Source organism: Microcebus murinus, chromosome 7 (assembly GCF_040939455.1).
Source record: "Microcebus murinus isolate Inina chromosome 7, M.murinus_Inina_mat1.0, whole genome shotgun sequence".
NCBI classification, from domain to species: domain Eukaryota; kingdom Metazoa; phylum Chordata; class Mammalia; order Primates; family Cheirogaleidae; genus Microcebus; species Microcebus murinus.
This window is the reverse complement of record NC_134110.1, coordinates 47724707-47742758: the sequence shown is the minus strand read 5'-3', so window position 1 is coordinate 47742758 and position 18052 is coordinate 47724707. Positions and strand designations below refer to the sequence as shown.

The 18052-nt window shown below is 34.2% G+C and overlaps 1 protein-coding gene across 1 annotated transcript; it reads left to right on the top strand.

Annotated features, from left to right (window-relative positions):
* Positions 1-1406: 1406 nt before the first annotated feature.
* Positions 1407-17692, top strand: MED30 (mediator complex subunit 30). Its single transcript, XM_012751136.3, has 4 exons — positions 1407-1732; positions 5451-5609; positions 7575-7679; positions 17321-17692. Exons 1-4 carry the CDS (start codon positions 1556-1558, stop codon positions 17414-17416), a joined length of 537 nt encoding a protein of 178 aa, XP_012606590.1. The 5' UTR covers positions 1407-1555; the 3' UTR covers positions 17417-17692.
* The last annotated feature ends 360 nt before the right edge of the window (positions 17693-18052 follow it).

The following is an 18052-nucleotide window of genomic DNA, read 5'->3' as shown; positions in this document are numbered from 1 at the left end:
TTGCTTGTTCACTCAGAATAAAGTCCAAACTGCTTGCCATGGCTTAGAAGTTTCCCCAAGGGTACCTGTCTTCAGGCCTGTTTGCTAACACTTATTCTTAAACTAAACTTCTTTCCGATCCTAGAAAACATTAGGAAGCCTCCTCAATGCAAGCTTTGGCACGCCGTTCGCTGTCCGCTGACTCCCCTGGTAGAAAACGACTCCCATGTAGCACATCCTGTCACCCGTCCACCTTCAGGTGCCAGCTTTCTCCTTTCAGGTTGTTCTAAATCGCCTAAATTGTTATCATCCTTGTATCAGGAGCTTGAACTTCTGCTTCAAGACACATCACATTAGTGTTCTGTGTCCATGAGAGCAGGGCTTTTGACTGATTTGTTCCTAGCATCCTGCACATAGTAGGTGCTCAGTCAGTATTTCTCAAATGGTAACTGCTCACGGAAGAGCTGCAATCACTATGTTTAAAGTCTCTGCAGTGGTTCCTATGCCATTTTTTAGGAAACATTTCCTGGAAAGTCCACACTAATGAAGAGTTTAGATACTTTCATTATAAAAATGCAGAGTTTGAATGTTTGTGCCTATCACAAATTTTACCTTCTTGACTCTCCCCGCCCTTGGAGATACACAGTAAGTGGTAGGTGAGAAAATGGTTTTACTTTTTTTGTTGCATGTATGTCATTCAACAATCATTCAACAGTAGATACTTGTGTTCATCCCTGAGTTCCAAGAATACATAAGTGAATAAAATAGACAGTCTTCATTTTTATGTAGTTTGCATTTTGTGTGTGTGTGGATAGAGTGAGGGGAAGTCAGAAAGTAAAGAAAGCGAAAATTATATAAAACATCAGACAGTGATAGTGTCAGAAAGGAGTGTGTATGCATGGGCAAGTGCGCAGTGTGAATTTTTTACTTAAAGAGATCAGGAAAGCTCCTCTAATAAACGACATGTGAGCAGAGACCAAGAGCAGTCAAGGAGTCTGTATCATGTCGTAGTGAAGCCTGCAAAGTCAGGAATTTTGCTTTCTAAATTTGAGTAGCAGATTGCCAGTTACAACTTGTGTGCGACTGAACAAGCACTTTAACCTGTAAGCCTTCCTCTAAGCTATATAAAGGACAATAATATTACAGCGCGCATAGGCTTGTTGTTACAAGAGAATGCTCAGCAAAGAAACTAACACAAGAAAACAAAAGTTCCATCATGAATTCCAGCGTGGGACTGAGCATTTGGGAAACCAACTCGGGGAAGCCCCCCCCACCACGCATACCGCCCCCTCTGGCCGGAGCGCAGCTAGTGATTGGCTACTCAAGCCTTCTGTCCCGCCTCACCCAGGCTTCCAGTCCAATCCCGCGCGGTTTCACGCGGAGGCAGGTTCCCAGAGGTCGGCCGAGTGGGCGGCGTCCGTGACGTTTGGAGACGCGTTACGTCACGATAAGCGGAAGTCGCGGCTGCTATTTTGAAATCTGGCAGCCCGGATCTTCCCAGCTCCTGCTCACGCCGAGCCCCTGACCCCTGATACCTACTGTCCGGTCCCTGACAGCCTGAGGGCGCAGCCGCGCCATGTCCACCCCTCCGCTGGCGGCGTCTGGGATGGCGCCCGGGCCCTTCGCCGGGCCCCAGGCTCAGCAGGCCGCCCGGGAGGTCAACACAGCATCGCTGTGCCGGATCGGGCAGGAGACGGTCCAGGACATCGTGTACCGCACCATGGAGATCTTTCAGCTGCTGAGGAACATGCAGGTGGGAAGGGGGGCGTGCGTGGAGCAAACGAGATGCTTCTGGGGGGGAAGGGGGCCTGGTTTACTCGTTAGGTGGAGTCCCTGTGTCAGGTTTTAGTCCGCAACTGTCGGTTTCTTGGCCAGCTCATGACAGAAGAATGACCAGATGCACCAAAGTTAGGCAAGCGCGAAAATGAGGTTTATTGAGAAGAGAAAGGATTACAGGACAAGAGCAAGATGTAGGTTTACAGAGCACATGGTACATACGCCACAGATGGCCACCGGACCCATTGTCGCAGCAGGGCAAGCACAAGGAAGGGCAAAAAGACAGAGATTGGTTATGGTCTGCGTCTTATTTTATAGTGCCCGCATAGGGACCTCCCTCGTGATGGAATCCCTTTGATTGGCCAGTTAGGAGTCACATGACCTGAGCCTAAAGTGCACATGTGGGTTCTAGGTCACTTTCTGGACTTCATGGTACCCATGCTGCTTGGCCTGTGGGTTAGAGAGTCCTCTGCATTCTTTTGTCCCTGGTGCACCAAGTTCTGATGCGCATATTTGTAGGGTATTCCCTCCTCCCCCACGTGTGGAGAATTAGGGCAGGGCAGGACCAAAATGGGGACAACAGCACTCACTTTCATCCCTAGGAGACCCGGAATTCCTTGCTATCTACCTAACACCTGGATGTCAACAGGGTTCTTCCTGGCAAACTTTAAGTGTAGGGTCGCCCCCATTTATGCTCAAAAGTGTCCCCCAAGGATGTGTCTGTCTTGGTTTTCTTGTTTCAATTTTTACATTGAATCCTTGTGGAATTTATCCTACTTAAAGTGTGACCCTAGCCTTACTTTTTCCAAAGGGTTGATTGAATAATTCATTTTACTCCATTGAGTTCAGATGCTGCTTTGTATGTTTTATTATATTTCACTTAGCTACCTGTCTTTTATGTATTAATGCAAAACCTTATATTTTTCAAGGCTCTATAATGGATTTACACTTATTTTTCAGAATTGCCTTGGCTATTCTTGCTTGTTTGTTTTTCACATGTACTTTAGAATCCCTTATTTAGTTCCAAGAAAAAAAAACTGTTAGCATTTTTAATAGTTTTATTCAACCTAGAAAGACTTGACATTATGATATTGAGTCTTACTAACCAAGAACATGCAATATCCTTTTGTTTCCCTATGAAGTATTTTAAGTTTTCATTTTTGTCTTGAGATTTTTAAAAGTTTATGCCTATTTTATCTTTTTTTGTTTCTATAGTAAATGGAGTCTTTTCCCATTTTTTGTTTTTTATAGATGCAAGAAAATCTATTGCTTTCACTCTATTAATTTTAAATTCTCTTATTTGTAGTAGCACTTTATCATATCATTTATAAAAAGTAATAGTTATGCTGTTTTCTTTTTGATGTTTAAACGTTTTTCTTTTCTTCTTTTCTAATTGCATTGGCCTGTGCCTCCAGAACAGTGTTCACTTGTAGTGTATCTTAGTAGGCATCTTTTTTATGTTCCTGACTTTAGGAGGAATGCTTCTTATGTTTCCACGTTAATCATGATGCTGACTTTTTAACTGAGATAAATGTATTTTATCACATTGAAGATTTTTAACATTGAGTTTTTACGTTTATTTTAAAAATGGATTTTGAATTTAATTGAATGCTTTTTTATTGTCTAGGGGTATGATGATATATTTATGGTTTTTCACCCATATTCGTAAGGGAGATAGCTATTGATGAGGTTTTCAGCTGAACCATGACACCACAGTACACCAACGGATGTTAGACACTATTGCCATGTATACTCTGAAGTATGGAAACCTTGTCTCTCATTTTCAGTGCTCTACCCCAGCATCCAGAACAGTGCCTGACACATGAAAGATGTGTGGCAATTTTTTGAATGAATTAATCCCTTTTAGAAACTGATGTTTCACTGTATAAAAACTCAAAACAAGCTAAGTCAGCAAACTTAAGGAGGGTGATTCTTGCATTTCAAAAGGATTCGTTTTCCTTTATGAAAGTATTTATCAGGAGTTCTTTCATATGACACATTTCTTAATGAATTTTAAGTATATATTTATAGGTAAAATAACTCATTAAAGTAAAACAATTCATATTGTACTTTAAAACCTTCTGTCTGTTTGTGCTGTACTAAATATAGAGATATAAACCTTGATTTCCATTTCCTATTAAATAGAAAATATGGACAAAGTATTAAACCCAGTAAATGCCACAATAAAGGTATGGAGTGCTTCTCTAGGCAAGATAGAATCATTGTACTCCTCACTATCACCCAAACTAGAAAGCAGGGATTCCTTTAAACTTGTCTCTGAATTGTTAGTGTCTGTGAACGTTGATATTAATAAATTGAGAGTTCATGAAGTGAAATCTTAAATTGTATTGGGAAATGAACCCTTAATGCGAGTCCCCTAAAAATGTTTTGACTAATACAGCCTTTGATATTTTATCATATTTCTTTGAGGCATTGTGGAGTGCTTTAATGCTTGAGAATTTCTGAAAATTCTAATAATATCTCCCTTCAGGTAATTTCAGAAGATCCATATCCTTAATTCATAAACCATTTTATTGTAGGAAATTTGGAAATGAGAGGGAAAAAAGAAAATAAATTATTGAAGCCTATCTACCTAATAATACATCTTTTATCAACTATGTGTAGGCCTTTCCAGTCTTTCTTTGTGTTTATGGTTGTAATGATTGTACATCCTATTTTCTTTTCTCTCCAAACATTGTATCATTTTTTTTCTCTTTTTTTCTTGCATTTCTACCTCATCTGTTTAAAAAAGAAAAAAAAAAAAAGTAAACTGAGGCCTAGAAAGACTGGTCTGACCTCTTAACTATTAGTGCTTTGGTTTTAAATTACCTGATTTCAATCCCCAAAATAAGTATACAGGTGAACTTGTACAAATGAAAACAAATGCACATTAGAAAACATGGTACTATACTATTCTTGATTCAAGTATTAGAATGATTCTACAGATCAAATTGTGGGAATAAAATATTGTAAATATGTACAGAGAAGTAAAGATTTTGTTCATTAGTTTCAGCAATGCACAAAAGGTATTTATTTATAATTTCTAAATAAAAAATCAATTTTGTTTACCCATAATTTTATCATTTCAATATGTAGTTTTGGCCTCTTTTGATAAAATTCTTGAATTAAAAATATATAAATATCTGAGTTATGATTATAGCAGTTACTTATCATAATTTATTAATGATGTTCAAGTACAGATGACATGTATATCTCTTGTTAATGATTCTTTTTTTAAGTAAAACTTTTTGTGACAGCTTTATATTTTAATGTGTGCCTTAAGAATCTTAATTATCTTATAATTAAGGTATTTTGAGAATATTTTTGCAACAGGATAGTGTTCATTTTCTTCTAAAAAATGTTGGGCTTCACTTTTTTTTTTTTAAACTGTATTTTATTTTTAACCTCTTGGTTAATTAAGCTTAGCAGTAAGCTGGATTCATATAACAGTGAGTAATATTAAAATTGTATATTCTTTTAAAAGTTATCTTTCACGGCTATTTTACAGCAATAAAACAATATGCCAAATTGCTAATAAATGGACATGTATTACTCTTATTCTTAAAATTGCACTTGAGTAGTTGTAAGAAACAATTGCTTTTATATAGTACTTAAAAATTTTTTCTGTTTATTAGCTTTGCTTATAGGAAATCTTGATTTTCATTTCTTTCTATTTTTATTATCTTGCCCGGAAGCTGCCAAATGGTGTCACTTATCATACTGGAACATATCAAGACCGGTTAACAAAGCTACAAGATCATCTTCGCCAACTTTCTATTCTCTTCAGGAAGCTGAGATTGGTCTATGACAAGTGCAATGAAAACTGTGGAGGAATGGATCCCATTCCAGTAGAGGTAAATTTTTGTAATAGATAAACGTAAGATGGTTTCAAGACATTCGTTATTTTTTTCTTCTCTCTTTCTCCTATTTTAGCAATATTTCCAGATTTCGAATTTTATTGGTTTTACTTTTGACCAGAGAAGATGAAAATGTGATATATACATAGAATTATTACTGTATTTTCATGTTAATAATTTCGTGTACACTTTGACATCCAGGCTTACAGTGATTGTTGTTGTTGTTGAGAAGGGGTTGTCTGAGGCAATTTTTATCATTGCTATCAATATCTCCTTTTAATTAAATCAGTACATGCATTTTTTGGGAGTTTTTAGGTAGTTTTAATAGTATTTCAAAATACTTTTAAAGTGGTTTTCATGAAGGTGCCTTACAGATAAAAGATTTTTCATAATTATTAATTTAGATTTGATGTTTAATCCAGTGGGATCACTATATTTTAAAAATATATTCTCTAAATTTAATCTCAAGTCATAGATGTATTTAATTAGGTAAATGATATTTTTATAGGTGGCCCTTTCTATAGGTGGCAACTTGTCAACTTGCCCTGTTGACAAGTTATATGTCTGCCACCAAAGGTAGCTGGGAAGCACAGATATCTCTTACTACATGTAAAGAACAATTTCACGTGATCAGTGCTTCCCTTTTGAGTGATCAGCATGTAAGAGATGAACAGAAAAAGAGTAAACTGCAAAAGAGCCTGAAAAGAAGGGACTGGAAGTTATGGGAAAAAGATCAGAAATGTGGTTGACATTGTCAGATGCTGCAAAGAAGTCAAAATAAGGAATGAAAACTGTTTGGTAGAATTTGCTAGATAAACATTGCTGGTATGTTTGAGCAGAGTTTCAGTGAAATGATTGCGGCACAAAGTCAGATCACTGTGGGTTGAAGATTAAACAGGAAGTAAGGAGCTAGAGCCAACAAGTGGATATCAGTCTTTCAAGATGCTTAGATAAAAACAAGAGAGGAAAGCAGTGGATAGGAGGAGGGAATTGAGGGTTTGGGTTTTCTTTTTCCCCTCCAGATGGAAGAGACCAGAACATGTTGAGATAATAAAGGAAGAAAACTGTAGGGAGAAGTTGAGGAAAGGGGATAAATAATGGAAGATAGTAAGACAGAGGAGTAAGCACAGGAGCTGATCCTCTTCAGGAGAAAAGACAGCTTCTGTGTTAGGAGAAAGGAAACGAAGAAAAGGAGAATGTAGATGTGGGTAAGTTTATATTTGTCCCAAGAATTCAAATAAGTTTGGCCAGATGACTCCTAGTTTTATCACTTATTAATGCTTTTGGCTTATTCCTGTATTGATAATATATGATGGTAGAGACTAGATGATTCCTGAAGTCTGTCACATGTATGAGGGCCTTCATCCAATAAATTTGATCACAAACCATACACACTTAATTATAATTCTGCTATAAGTTTCATTGCTATGTAAATTTTTTTCTCCTAAAAAAAAAAATCCTCACAGCTAATAGAACTTAAGACATCTAGAAATTCACATAGACACTGAAGTTTTAGATTGTAAGTTATTATCATTTATGTAACACACATCTGTGAAGTTCCTTTCTTGTATAAATGAAGGGAAAGCCTGTTTAATCTATCTCAATAGACTATAAATCTCTTAGAGGCAGGAATCACTTCTTATTTGGCATTTTTGTAGTCTCACCCAATGTCTGGCAATTAAATATTTGCTGATTGAATGCATAGAGTATTATTTAATTGTATGTTACAACCAGTGTTATAAAGGCTGTTTTGCAAAAGAATCCTGAAAGGGTAATGTATAGAATGCACTGAAATGATAAACTACTAAAGCTCTTGTTTCATGCCATCAAATTGAAATTTATTTTTATACTAATAAAAGAAAAGTATAAAAATTGACCTTAATCTAATACATTCTTTATACTAGTGTAATCAGAAAATTTGGGCCATATTTTTGACTTTTAACTTTTGTTCATCACTCCCAGCAACTTATTCCATATGTGGAAGAAGATGGATCAAAGAACGATGACCGGGCTGGCCCTCCTCGTTTTGCTAGTGAGGAGAGGCGAGAAATTGCTGAAGTAAATAAAGTGAGTTGTTAGTCTGTACATTTTATGTTTGAGTTATTGAGAAAAATTACTAGAGAGTCTAATGTAACTCAAAAACATAATTTGAATTATTGAATTACACGAAATTGTTTCTGTGGCATACTTAACCTATTTAGAATACAGCCAAGAACTAAAAGGTAAGCAGAAATGCTGTCTGAATAGTCTGAAGAGAAATCACAAAATTCATTCAGTAAAGCTCTTAGAAGCACTCCCTAGGCACTCAGCCACAACCAATTTACTCTTTTCTTTTCTAGGCAGAATTCTGCATTTCTAACTTACAGCATATTTGGAGCAGCAAATGATAAAAATTTACAAATAAGAAATGTGAATGTCTCTACAGGCGAATAAGAAATTGAGAGAGTTATCAAAGCATTATCCTACCTACCTTAACCCCACAAAAAGTTTCTGACTGGAATGTATTTATTACTAAATACTTTAACAGAAGATAATGTTAAGATAGATTTTATGAAACAGAGAAATAGGGGAAGTTGTCAGTTCATTCTATCATGGAAATGTGGCCCAAGCTTACCAAAATCTAATAGAAATAGCACAGTGAATAAAATTGCTAGCCTCATTCTTTCACTTATAAATACAGATCACCCCTTCCTGAAATTCTTAATTCTAGTTAATAGAATTAATTAGTGTATTAACAGTCCACCATAGCCAAAGAGAGTTTTCTGAGGTATATGAGGATAGTTCAACTTACATATATAAAAATACCAGTAGACTACATTGGTAAAAAAATTTCTTGCATATCTAAAATGGTGATTGAATTCCATACTGGTTGCTGGCTGGGCACAGTGGCTCATACCTGTAATCCTAGCACTCTGGGAGGCCAAGGGGGGGGATCGCTTGAGCTCAGGAGTTTGAGACCAGCCTGAACAAGAGTGAGACCTTCGCTCTACTAAAATATTAAGAGAAAAAATTAGTCGGGCATGGTGGTACACACCTGTAGTCCCCCAGCTACTCAGGAGGCCAAGGCAGGAGGATTACTTGAGCCCAGGAGTTTGAAGTTGCAGTGAGCTATGATGATGCCATGGCACTATACCTCTATACATAGGGTGACAGAGTGAGACTCTGTCTCAGAAAAAAAAAAAAAGAAATACTGATTGCCGATTCAAAGAGCACTTAAAACTACTAACAAGATAATGATTTTTTAAGAATTTTTTTATTTCAGATAGTCAACAGTTTTTATATACAGGTGAAATACAGAGTATTCCTGTTAAAAACAGGCATCAAATAAGATGCTTTACACACTATATTAATATTATTTTACAAGTTATAGACAGTAAATAAGACAAATAAATGTTGGAAAACAGGAGTTATAATACTATGTCCAAGCTTGTTAGAATGCTCAAAGAAACTAAGCTGATAAACAAGTGAAATCTGTAAGAGTTCCATAAGAAGGCTTAATACAAGATTGATAGCATGCTCTTATAATGCTATCAACCAATAAGATTATAAGATTCTATTCAATTGTAACAGTAAATATTTAGTAGATAGAATTATATCAGTGATATGTGTGAATAAATTAAGATACATAAAAGAAGCTTTGAATAATTAAAAGGATATATAAAGTTCTTGGGCTGGCAATAAATATTATAAAACTGCCAGTCTTGCTTACTTCATAGTTTGAATGCAGTAATAATCCAAATTTAAATAAGACTTTTCTTGAAAGTATGCAAAAATAATAAGATTTTAGGACAATACCAATAAAAAAACAAATCCAAATAAAACCAAATGGGATTTTTTTTCTTGAAATTATATAAAAATATCAAAGAAAATTTTGATGAATATGAGTAATAAAGCCAAATTCTTCAAAAATTAAAATGTTATATAAGGCATATTATAAAAACAGTAATTAAGCATATAGTATTGGCACAAGAATAGACAGATTAGTAAAATAATCTAGCTAGAAAACCAGGCTTCCTAAATCTGTATGGGAATTTGATATGACAGAAGAGGAATTGTGTAGAAAATTAGTCCTTAAAAATAGAAACTTTGGGAGTGAAATTAAACTAGCTTTTTATGTTACACCATATATCAAAATGAATTTCAGAATCGAAAATAAGACCTACAAAACAAAATATTGGATAATTAAGATAAAAATATATTTAAAAACTCAAGAAAAAGGAAAAAATTGGATAGGTTTTATAAAATAAAATATTATAATTTTTTATTAAAAAGTGAAATACAGATTAAGAAAATTTCCAGCAAATTTGATAGTAATAAGTGACTATCATAATAAAGAACTCACAATAGAAAATTAGAAGGGGATTGAGAACTTTTAATTTAGATCTTGATAAATAGCTACTGTTTAGTAGTCCAGACAGATGAGACATTCATTTACTAAGAAGTGTTAAATGTTTCTCTTGATAACATATATATTAATTAACAATGAATGTGTTCTGATTTTTATTTTTCTCTGTAATAAAGGTACTTTTTATAAGATACAATGAAATATGAATATAAATAAAACACCATTGTAATGGTAACTTTGACTTCAGAGTACCACACATATAACATAGATATATTAATAGTTCTCTACCATAGAGGATTTTATAATATTTGGGAAAAATAAAGCTGTGTAAATTCAGAAAGATACTTTTTCTAAATATATATTTCATTTTACTTTTTATTATTCTAAGTTCCTCTTTCTTTTTGCTTCCAATCTGAAGGCTTAGAAATAACTTATCCTTGATTTTTTTTAAAAAAAAGACCTTTCATATAATCAGAATATGGTAATACTTCAAGCGTGTGTAATCAAAAAATCTTACTAGCTGTTGACCTAGAGTTTTGTGAATTTTAAATGAAGGGTATAATTGATACAAATGATATGATGTATAAAAGGATTTCTTTCTCCACGTAAGGATTTAGCTCTCCTTACCCTCTCTCTCCTGAACCCACCTATATAATTTCCCCGCAAAACCTTTCAGTACAGTAATATCATAGTTGAGGTTCAATAAATATTCTGTGTTCACATAATTATGGTTTCATAAATATTGTTTATTGATAATCCACATAATAAACCAAAGTTACATTTCCTTGGTTGAAAAATGTTTTGTTTTCCTGGAGTTAATAATCACCTCTTTAATTTCCTAAAATCTTAGTTTTTTATGCTTCAATGGCAGCATCTCAGAACTGTTATCTGCCTTTCCACCAGTCAAAGTCATCAGACAATTTCTTGGTTCTCACTCTGCCCTCTTGACTCCTCTTTCCTCTTGCTAGGTCTGGATGTCTAGATGGAATGCTCTTTGTGCCTGCTATGTGGCTATTGCCTGGGGCTTTCCTTCTCATCTTCTGTTGATTTTACTATTTTCTTGTCTTACATTTTTCACTTTCTTGGTTTTCTCCCTCATTGGTAAGGTACATATATATCAGTGGCTTCTTTAGAAGGAATGCAGAGACTTAAGTTTTGAATCCTCACATATCTGAGCAGTTGATAGTCTGGCTGGCTATAAAAATTCTACTTTATGAATTATTTTCCCTAAGAAAATAAAAAACTTTTTTTTTTATTTGACATTCCTCCATGATCTTCTATTAATAGTATAGAGTTTGGCAAATTTTTCATAAAGGACCAGATAGACAGTCAATATTTTAGGCTTTGTGAGACACATATGGTCTCTGTTGTAACGTAAGAGCCATCCTTTGCTTTCCGGCCTTAAAAAATCAGGCCGTGCGTGGACCATAGTTTGCCAACCACTATTTTGTTCTGTTGTGTCTCCACATGGAAGCTCTAAAAGATCTGATGAGTAGGCTGATGCTTAAATGTGAGCCATTTATATTTAACAGTGAGGTACTAGAAAGTTAATTGGAAGCATTGTGAGTTGGCTTCTTCATAAAATGGGGAAGCAGGTTGGCTTTTTTCTTTGCAGGATCCCCTACTATCAGTTTCCTGAGGTTTTTTTCTTCCAGGCTATTCAGTTTCTTCAGAGAAGAGTGTTCCAGTGCCCTATAGAGGGAGATATTCTCTTGTGTTTATGGAAGCATGATGGGAGGAGGAAGTGCTTTGTGAGGCCCAGAGTTCAGGAGCACACTCCTGTTTTCAGCTTTTCACCTCATTCCTGCCTTCTGCTGTGCTGTTAACTGAATGCACAGCTGTTCTGGTTCAGTTTCACAGGCAATTTGCTGCCTGTTCCTTGAGACTCAGCTCAGGGCAGGGGGAGAAGGTGTTCAGTCACCTGTTGGCAAGGAATGCAAGTTTGTGAGGCACCTGAGTCCCCCCTTTCAGCCGTTCCTCCAGGTTTCAGGCCTCACCTGGTGCCTTTGAGATGGTTTCTGTCTCTGGTTCTGCCTAGCGGATCAGTAGCATCCCTCCTACATCCCATGGGCTGTGCTTCCCTCCTCTCTAAGCCATTTACCACTCCCTCTTTACTTTTCATCTTAAAACTTACCACCTTGCATCTGCTGTTGTCTCCTTTCTGACCACTTTTCTCCACATGGGCTTATAGCTTTTTTATTTCTCTCATGCCATTTGAGAAAAAGGGGAGATAAACACATGTATTTTAGTCTACAGTGTTTATATGGAACAGGTTTATTTCAGTACACTAAATAGATACACAGTGTTTCTGAAAGTTTGTTTATGGAATAAAAGTCAGTATTTCAAATTTTGTTTTCCCATTTATACTTTAGACATTTGAGATCTCTTCCTTTGATTAAACCACTTGGATCTGTTCTAACTGCTTTTAACTTCAGGGTAAAACATGTTTTAGTTAACATGATATGCACTGAAAGTTACTACAAAGAGGAAAGAATCAGTTTAGATGTTTTAAATTAACCAGGTTTAAAGCTAAGCCCTGTGTTTCTATGGGAATTTTTTTTAAAAGAGAATTTAGAGGAAGAGTATTTGTTTTGGAGTGTTATGGGAAGTACTCATTTAATGGTCTTGTAACTCTTCTCTGTAAGAACTCTCCCTATATTTGGAGAAAGCACTATAGGATTAGGTTGTGAGCAGAGGTAAAAGATGGAAGAAGGCTAAGATTTGGCTAACTTAAATTTAAATCCCAAATAAAGAAGGAAGAAAAGTATAAAATTAACTGCAAAAAAGCAGGCAAATTGTCTGACGAAAAGGAGTTTTTAATTCATTCCTTAAAAATCATTATGACTGTGAATTGAATGTAACATATACTCTGACTGTTAATAGAGTAACCTTATGTATGATTAACACAACTAATGTATTTTATTCTTTTTTTCTAATTTCTTCAAGTCTTGTATCCATTCTAGAATGTAAAATTAAAATATACAATTGAAATGTTTTCAAATATTGAGCTCATGATCCACTGACATATATATTTTTTGCCTTAATGGCACACACAACTGAAAGTGTTTCTCATAGTGAAAACTATGTTTATTTTAAATAGCTTACTATAGAGAATAAAATGTTATACTAATTATGGTATACAGTCTAAAAATGAATAATTTTAATAATGGTCATGTGGGTTTTGTTGGATACTAAAAGGCAATATTTAAACAAAAATAAGAACAAGTTGTGGAATAATTGCTAAGGATTTTTGTTTGCATGCTTGTTTTTCCCATTCTTCTAGAGTTTGGGGAAGCTTTTTAATTTGGCTTTTGTTATTTTTCCTTTGAACATCCAACTATTTGTTTGCCTGCTCTGTGCCAGGCATTGTCCTATGTACTAGAATTTCTGCCATGAACCAGCCAGTTGTGTTGTCTACAATCATGTTTGTTTCAGATGAGTGGACAAATTTCTTCTTGGAGAATATAAGATTCTCCAATGGAAACAAAGCAGCACCTGTTCCGTGCACCCATTTCATGTTTTGATGGATATTTACAAAAACAAAAATAGTGTGCCATTGGCATTTGGTTGTATTAAATAACTGAGTTGCTTTATGGATCTATAAATCAATCAATCTACCAAGCTATAAATCTATCAGTAATAAAATTATATTCTTTGCATTCAATTTAAATTTTTCAGAATTTTATTACAATGTATATTTTCTTTTTATTCTAAATAAACTACATAAAATAAGTGGATTGATAAACCCCTTAGTTGACCCTCACTTAGTCATTTTCAAACTATTACTATATCATTGTATATGTGAAATTGTACAGAACAACATATAGTTGGATTGTTTACTATATATTTAGTTTTTATGGTCTGTTTGGTTCCTAACAGTGCATATACCACCAATGCCTACCATAATGCCATGAAACTTTTAGGCACACAATTTGTAGTCAGTATTTGGTATAAATCATTATATGACAAAATGGCCGAGTTTTAATAGTCATATTTCTGGTTTATTAAAAATACTTTTCATTTTTTCTTCATATATCCTGGAATCCATAAAGCCTGATAACCAAGTCAAGGGTGAATATTTATTTGAAACTATATCCTTTAGGGACATCAGAATGAATTTTATTTTGCTTAAAGCTGTTCTGTTGATGGTAAAATGAAATTGAAAAAGGTAGTTGGTAGTATTTATAAGGTTGACATAATTGAGTCCATGCATTTAGAAATTAAAGCATTTTTGATCAAATGTCACAGCTTTTGTGTGAATATTAAATTACGTGGTATGACAGCCTAAACATATTTTTTAAGTATTTATTCTACTTACAAGTTCACCTGTTATTGTAACAAATTAGGCACAGCTGATGGATTTTGAAAATAGCAGCTGTCAACCTCTGTTAAAATCAATCAGTGGCAAGATTGTATATATTAAATCCTATATCATGTCATGAAAAATTTATTTATAATTTAAGCACTAATAAGCATAACTGTCAGCCTTGCTGTTGATACTTTCATGATGTGTTTTGACTCTAGATATTTTACTTGTGTGCTAATAAAACTTTGTGGCATCTTTGAGAGTAACTATCCCAAGAGCCTTAGACTATATGATATTCTTTTAAAATTTTTTTGCCATTGCCTAGAGGTGAATGTTATTTTGAAAATACCTTATATTTTTTAGTTATTACTTTATTTTTTAAGAATTAATGAGGCCTTAAAAAAAAGTACATCAGAATTTATGTTTCCAAATGAGTATTCTTCAAAGAGTCTTATTGGTAGGCTATGCATTTATATCAGTGGTGAAACCATTGTGGGAGCCATTTGCTAGCCCTATGTTGATACTGGTTATAAAGTTTTTAACCACTCAAGAATATAATTTTATTACTAATAAATTACTTCTTAATTTTTACTAAAAATGTGATCACAGAGCTTATTCATCAGACTTGGCTTTCAAATGGTTTTCAGTTTTCTCTTAAATTTAAATCCTTCCACTTTTTTCTTTTTCATATATCCAGGTTTGTTGCCACTGAAAATGTTTTGGAGAATCCATACTACACACTTGTCCAATTAACCTTTTTCATCATATTTTTTCCCCTTCAGGAATTTTAATTGCCTACTACCAAGCCTAAATTTATCCTCCTTCCAATCTTTTCTCACCACTAACATTTCTAGACCCCAAACAAAAATATTTTCCTTGTTAGCTGACCTGTTCTACCAGAGGCCGTTTCTAACTTTTGGGGTTCCACAGCATCTGAAGTTTTCGGATGCCATCTGCCTTACAAAAGGTATAGTCTAGTCATTTGGGTGCTATCCTCAATCATGATTAAAAATTATCATATTCAAGTATGTCAGAACTTACTAATAAGATTTTTTTAATAAACTCACATTCTTTCTCTTCCTTTTATTAATTGCTCTTCTCCGTATCTCTCCTAAAAAATTAGAATTGAGAGGGCAATCAAGATAGCTGACTTATTTCACAGCTAGGGGTGACTGCTCAGTCTTGAGCCATAGATTTTAGTGGTAGTGAAGAGCAGCCAACTTTGAACCATTTTGAAGCCATGAAATAGTTCACAAAAGAAAATTTACTGGTTTGCAATCACTTTTCTATGAAACTGGTTGTCATCTTATGTATGAGTGTGCAGAAAGTACACCACCAACAGGAACCTTAGATTATATAATCCTATTATATACACAAGAAAACTGAGCAGATGGAATTTGTCTAAGATCAAATAGCAAGTTAGAAGCAAAGTTAGAACTGGGACTGGGATTGCCAGCTTCCCAATATAGCATCTTTTACTCATGTGCTTCTGTTTTGATGCTACTCTTGATTGCTGGTAGAAGTGTCAGTTTCTTGGTCTCTATGATGACAAGACTTTCTAGGTTTGGTCATTGCTATCTCCCCCAGTAATTTGGGTCAATTTTGTTAGATAATATACACGACTGCTTAAATAACTGCCACATACTCACAATGACAGACTTCAGAAGATGGGTCATCTGAAAACTGAACAAGGAGACTGAGTAACTAAAAATATTAACAGTATTTCACAAGGACTATGTTAAAGTGAGCTTTAGAGTCAAGCCCTGTATACCACATGGTCCTATGTTTTATCTGACCACATTGTATTAATTCTTTCATATATGAATTAAATTTAATTAATATTAAAGATTATTAAAGTCTCTGTAAATTGATTTTCTATTTTCCAATAAGGATGTCTTGGTCTTCCCTTTTAACCACCCACTTACTGTTACTTTTCTAATTATAGATAGAAGTAATGCAAGCAGTGTACTTAATCTTAGTTTGCTTTTAATGAAATCAAAATTAAGATTTTATTTTTAGGCTTCTTTCTAGTGAACATATACTAATTCATCTGGAGGTAGTTTAATATAGTATCTTTAAAATTATCTAATTAAATATATTATCTCCAAATGTAATGTTTCCAAAGGGTTATTGAATAATAATAATTATTATAATAACGTAAACACTCTGACCAGAAGATATCTGTTTTTATCTTGTTTTATCTAAGCAGTTGCCACGTAGGATTTGAAAGAAAGATTTCTTAAAAAGGAGTTTATAAGCCATGGTCTAGTAGAATCCAAGTATAGAAATACAGAGACACATGCCATGTCCATTCCAAGCATTCAGTAAATCTTAGTTATGAAGAAAATTGCATTGGATGCTGCCATTTTATCTTTAGTTTTCAGAATTAGGAGATTGCATATCATGCTATGGGCAAAGAGTGACTTCTGCCATAGTTCTGAAAGACTGCATTAGGCATTATATTTTTCTTATGCTTTATTTTCTATTATATATTCAGGTCTGTGTCTATAAATAGCATTCATCGAATGCTTATATGCCAGGCACAGTTCTAACACTTTACATAAATCAGATCGTTTAATCCTCAAAACAACTTTTAAGAGGTAGGTTCAATTATTCTCTCCATTTTTCTGATGTGAAACTGAGGCACAGAGAGGATAAATAATTTGGCTGATGTCAAATGTTTAAGTGAAGGAGCATCTGAGCACCCAGAATCTAGCTCTAGGGTATGTGCTCTTGACTGTTATGTTATACTGTCCTTTAGAAAACCTGTATACTTAGGTTTTAAAAGTTTAACACATTTTCTTTGATGGTAGAAGTGGAGGAGTAAACAGGGCCAGGGATATGGAGCCATAGGCCTCTGCGAACTGAATTAGAATTTGAGATGCCTTTCAGTATTTGAGGCCAGAATGGGGCTGAGACCATCTGCCTTATAGGAAGGAATATTTAGCTTAATTTCTATCTGGATCATCAAGAGTCCTAACTTATGACATTTTAATCTTTTAACTTCATTGTATATATTTCATGAAACATTTTTGATAAATTCTTTTGTTTCTACAGAAACTCAAACAGAAGAATCAACAGCTGAAGCAAATTATGGATCAATTACGAAATCTCATCTGGGATATAAATGCCATGTTGGCAATGAGGAACTAAACTGATATTTAAATTTCCTGCTTTACGTACTGTTGTTTTTTTCCCTCAAGTATTTTTTCCCTTTGAAGAAGATTATTTATCTGCTTTTATTTTAGTCACAACTAAAACCCTATTTTTATATTATGGTTTTGTACTGAAGTATGCATCAACTTTTTTTTAATGCTATCAATCCTATGGAAGATTATTGTAATAAACTTTGATAGGGTTGGTGTTTTGGTTAATCTTCATGAATTGAATAATCTTTTTCTTAAAGCAAAATAAAGTTTTGTAAATAAATTTTTTAATTTGATCAATAGTTTTATTCATTTCCATTACCATTTTAGAAGAAAATTAAAGATTTAAATATTTCTGCCAATAAATATCAAGTACAGCCAATATGTGGTACAAATTAATTAAAATTAATAATATAAATTACCATTTAAGCTCAATTTCTTAATTCAGTTTTATTCCCAAACCAGTTAAAATGAGAAAATAGTTAACTTATATGTTGCTGTATAAGTAGGTAAAAATTACTTCTATCATGTTCAAATGTTGATCTTAATTGAAATGATCTGTCTCTAAAAGAGAAACAAATGATTTGAGGATGGCACAAATTGAATTACAACTATGTGTTTATCTTCTACTTTAGGCCAAGGA

Excerpts from the sequence above, each read along its gene's own strand:
- MED30 (XM_012751136.3), top strand. The coding sequence starts at position 1,556 with ATGTCCACCCCTCCGCTGGCGGCGTCTGGGATGGCGCCCGGGCCCTTC. Across the intron at positions 5,610-7,574 it reads TGGATCCCATTCCAGTAGAG|CAACTTATTCCATATGTGGA; the intron begins GTAAATTTTTGT and ends CATCACTCCCAG. Across the intron at positions 7,680-17,320 it reads AAATTGCTGAAGTAAATAAA|AAACTCAAACAGAAGAATCA; the intron begins GTGAGTTGTTAG and ends TTGTTTCTACAG.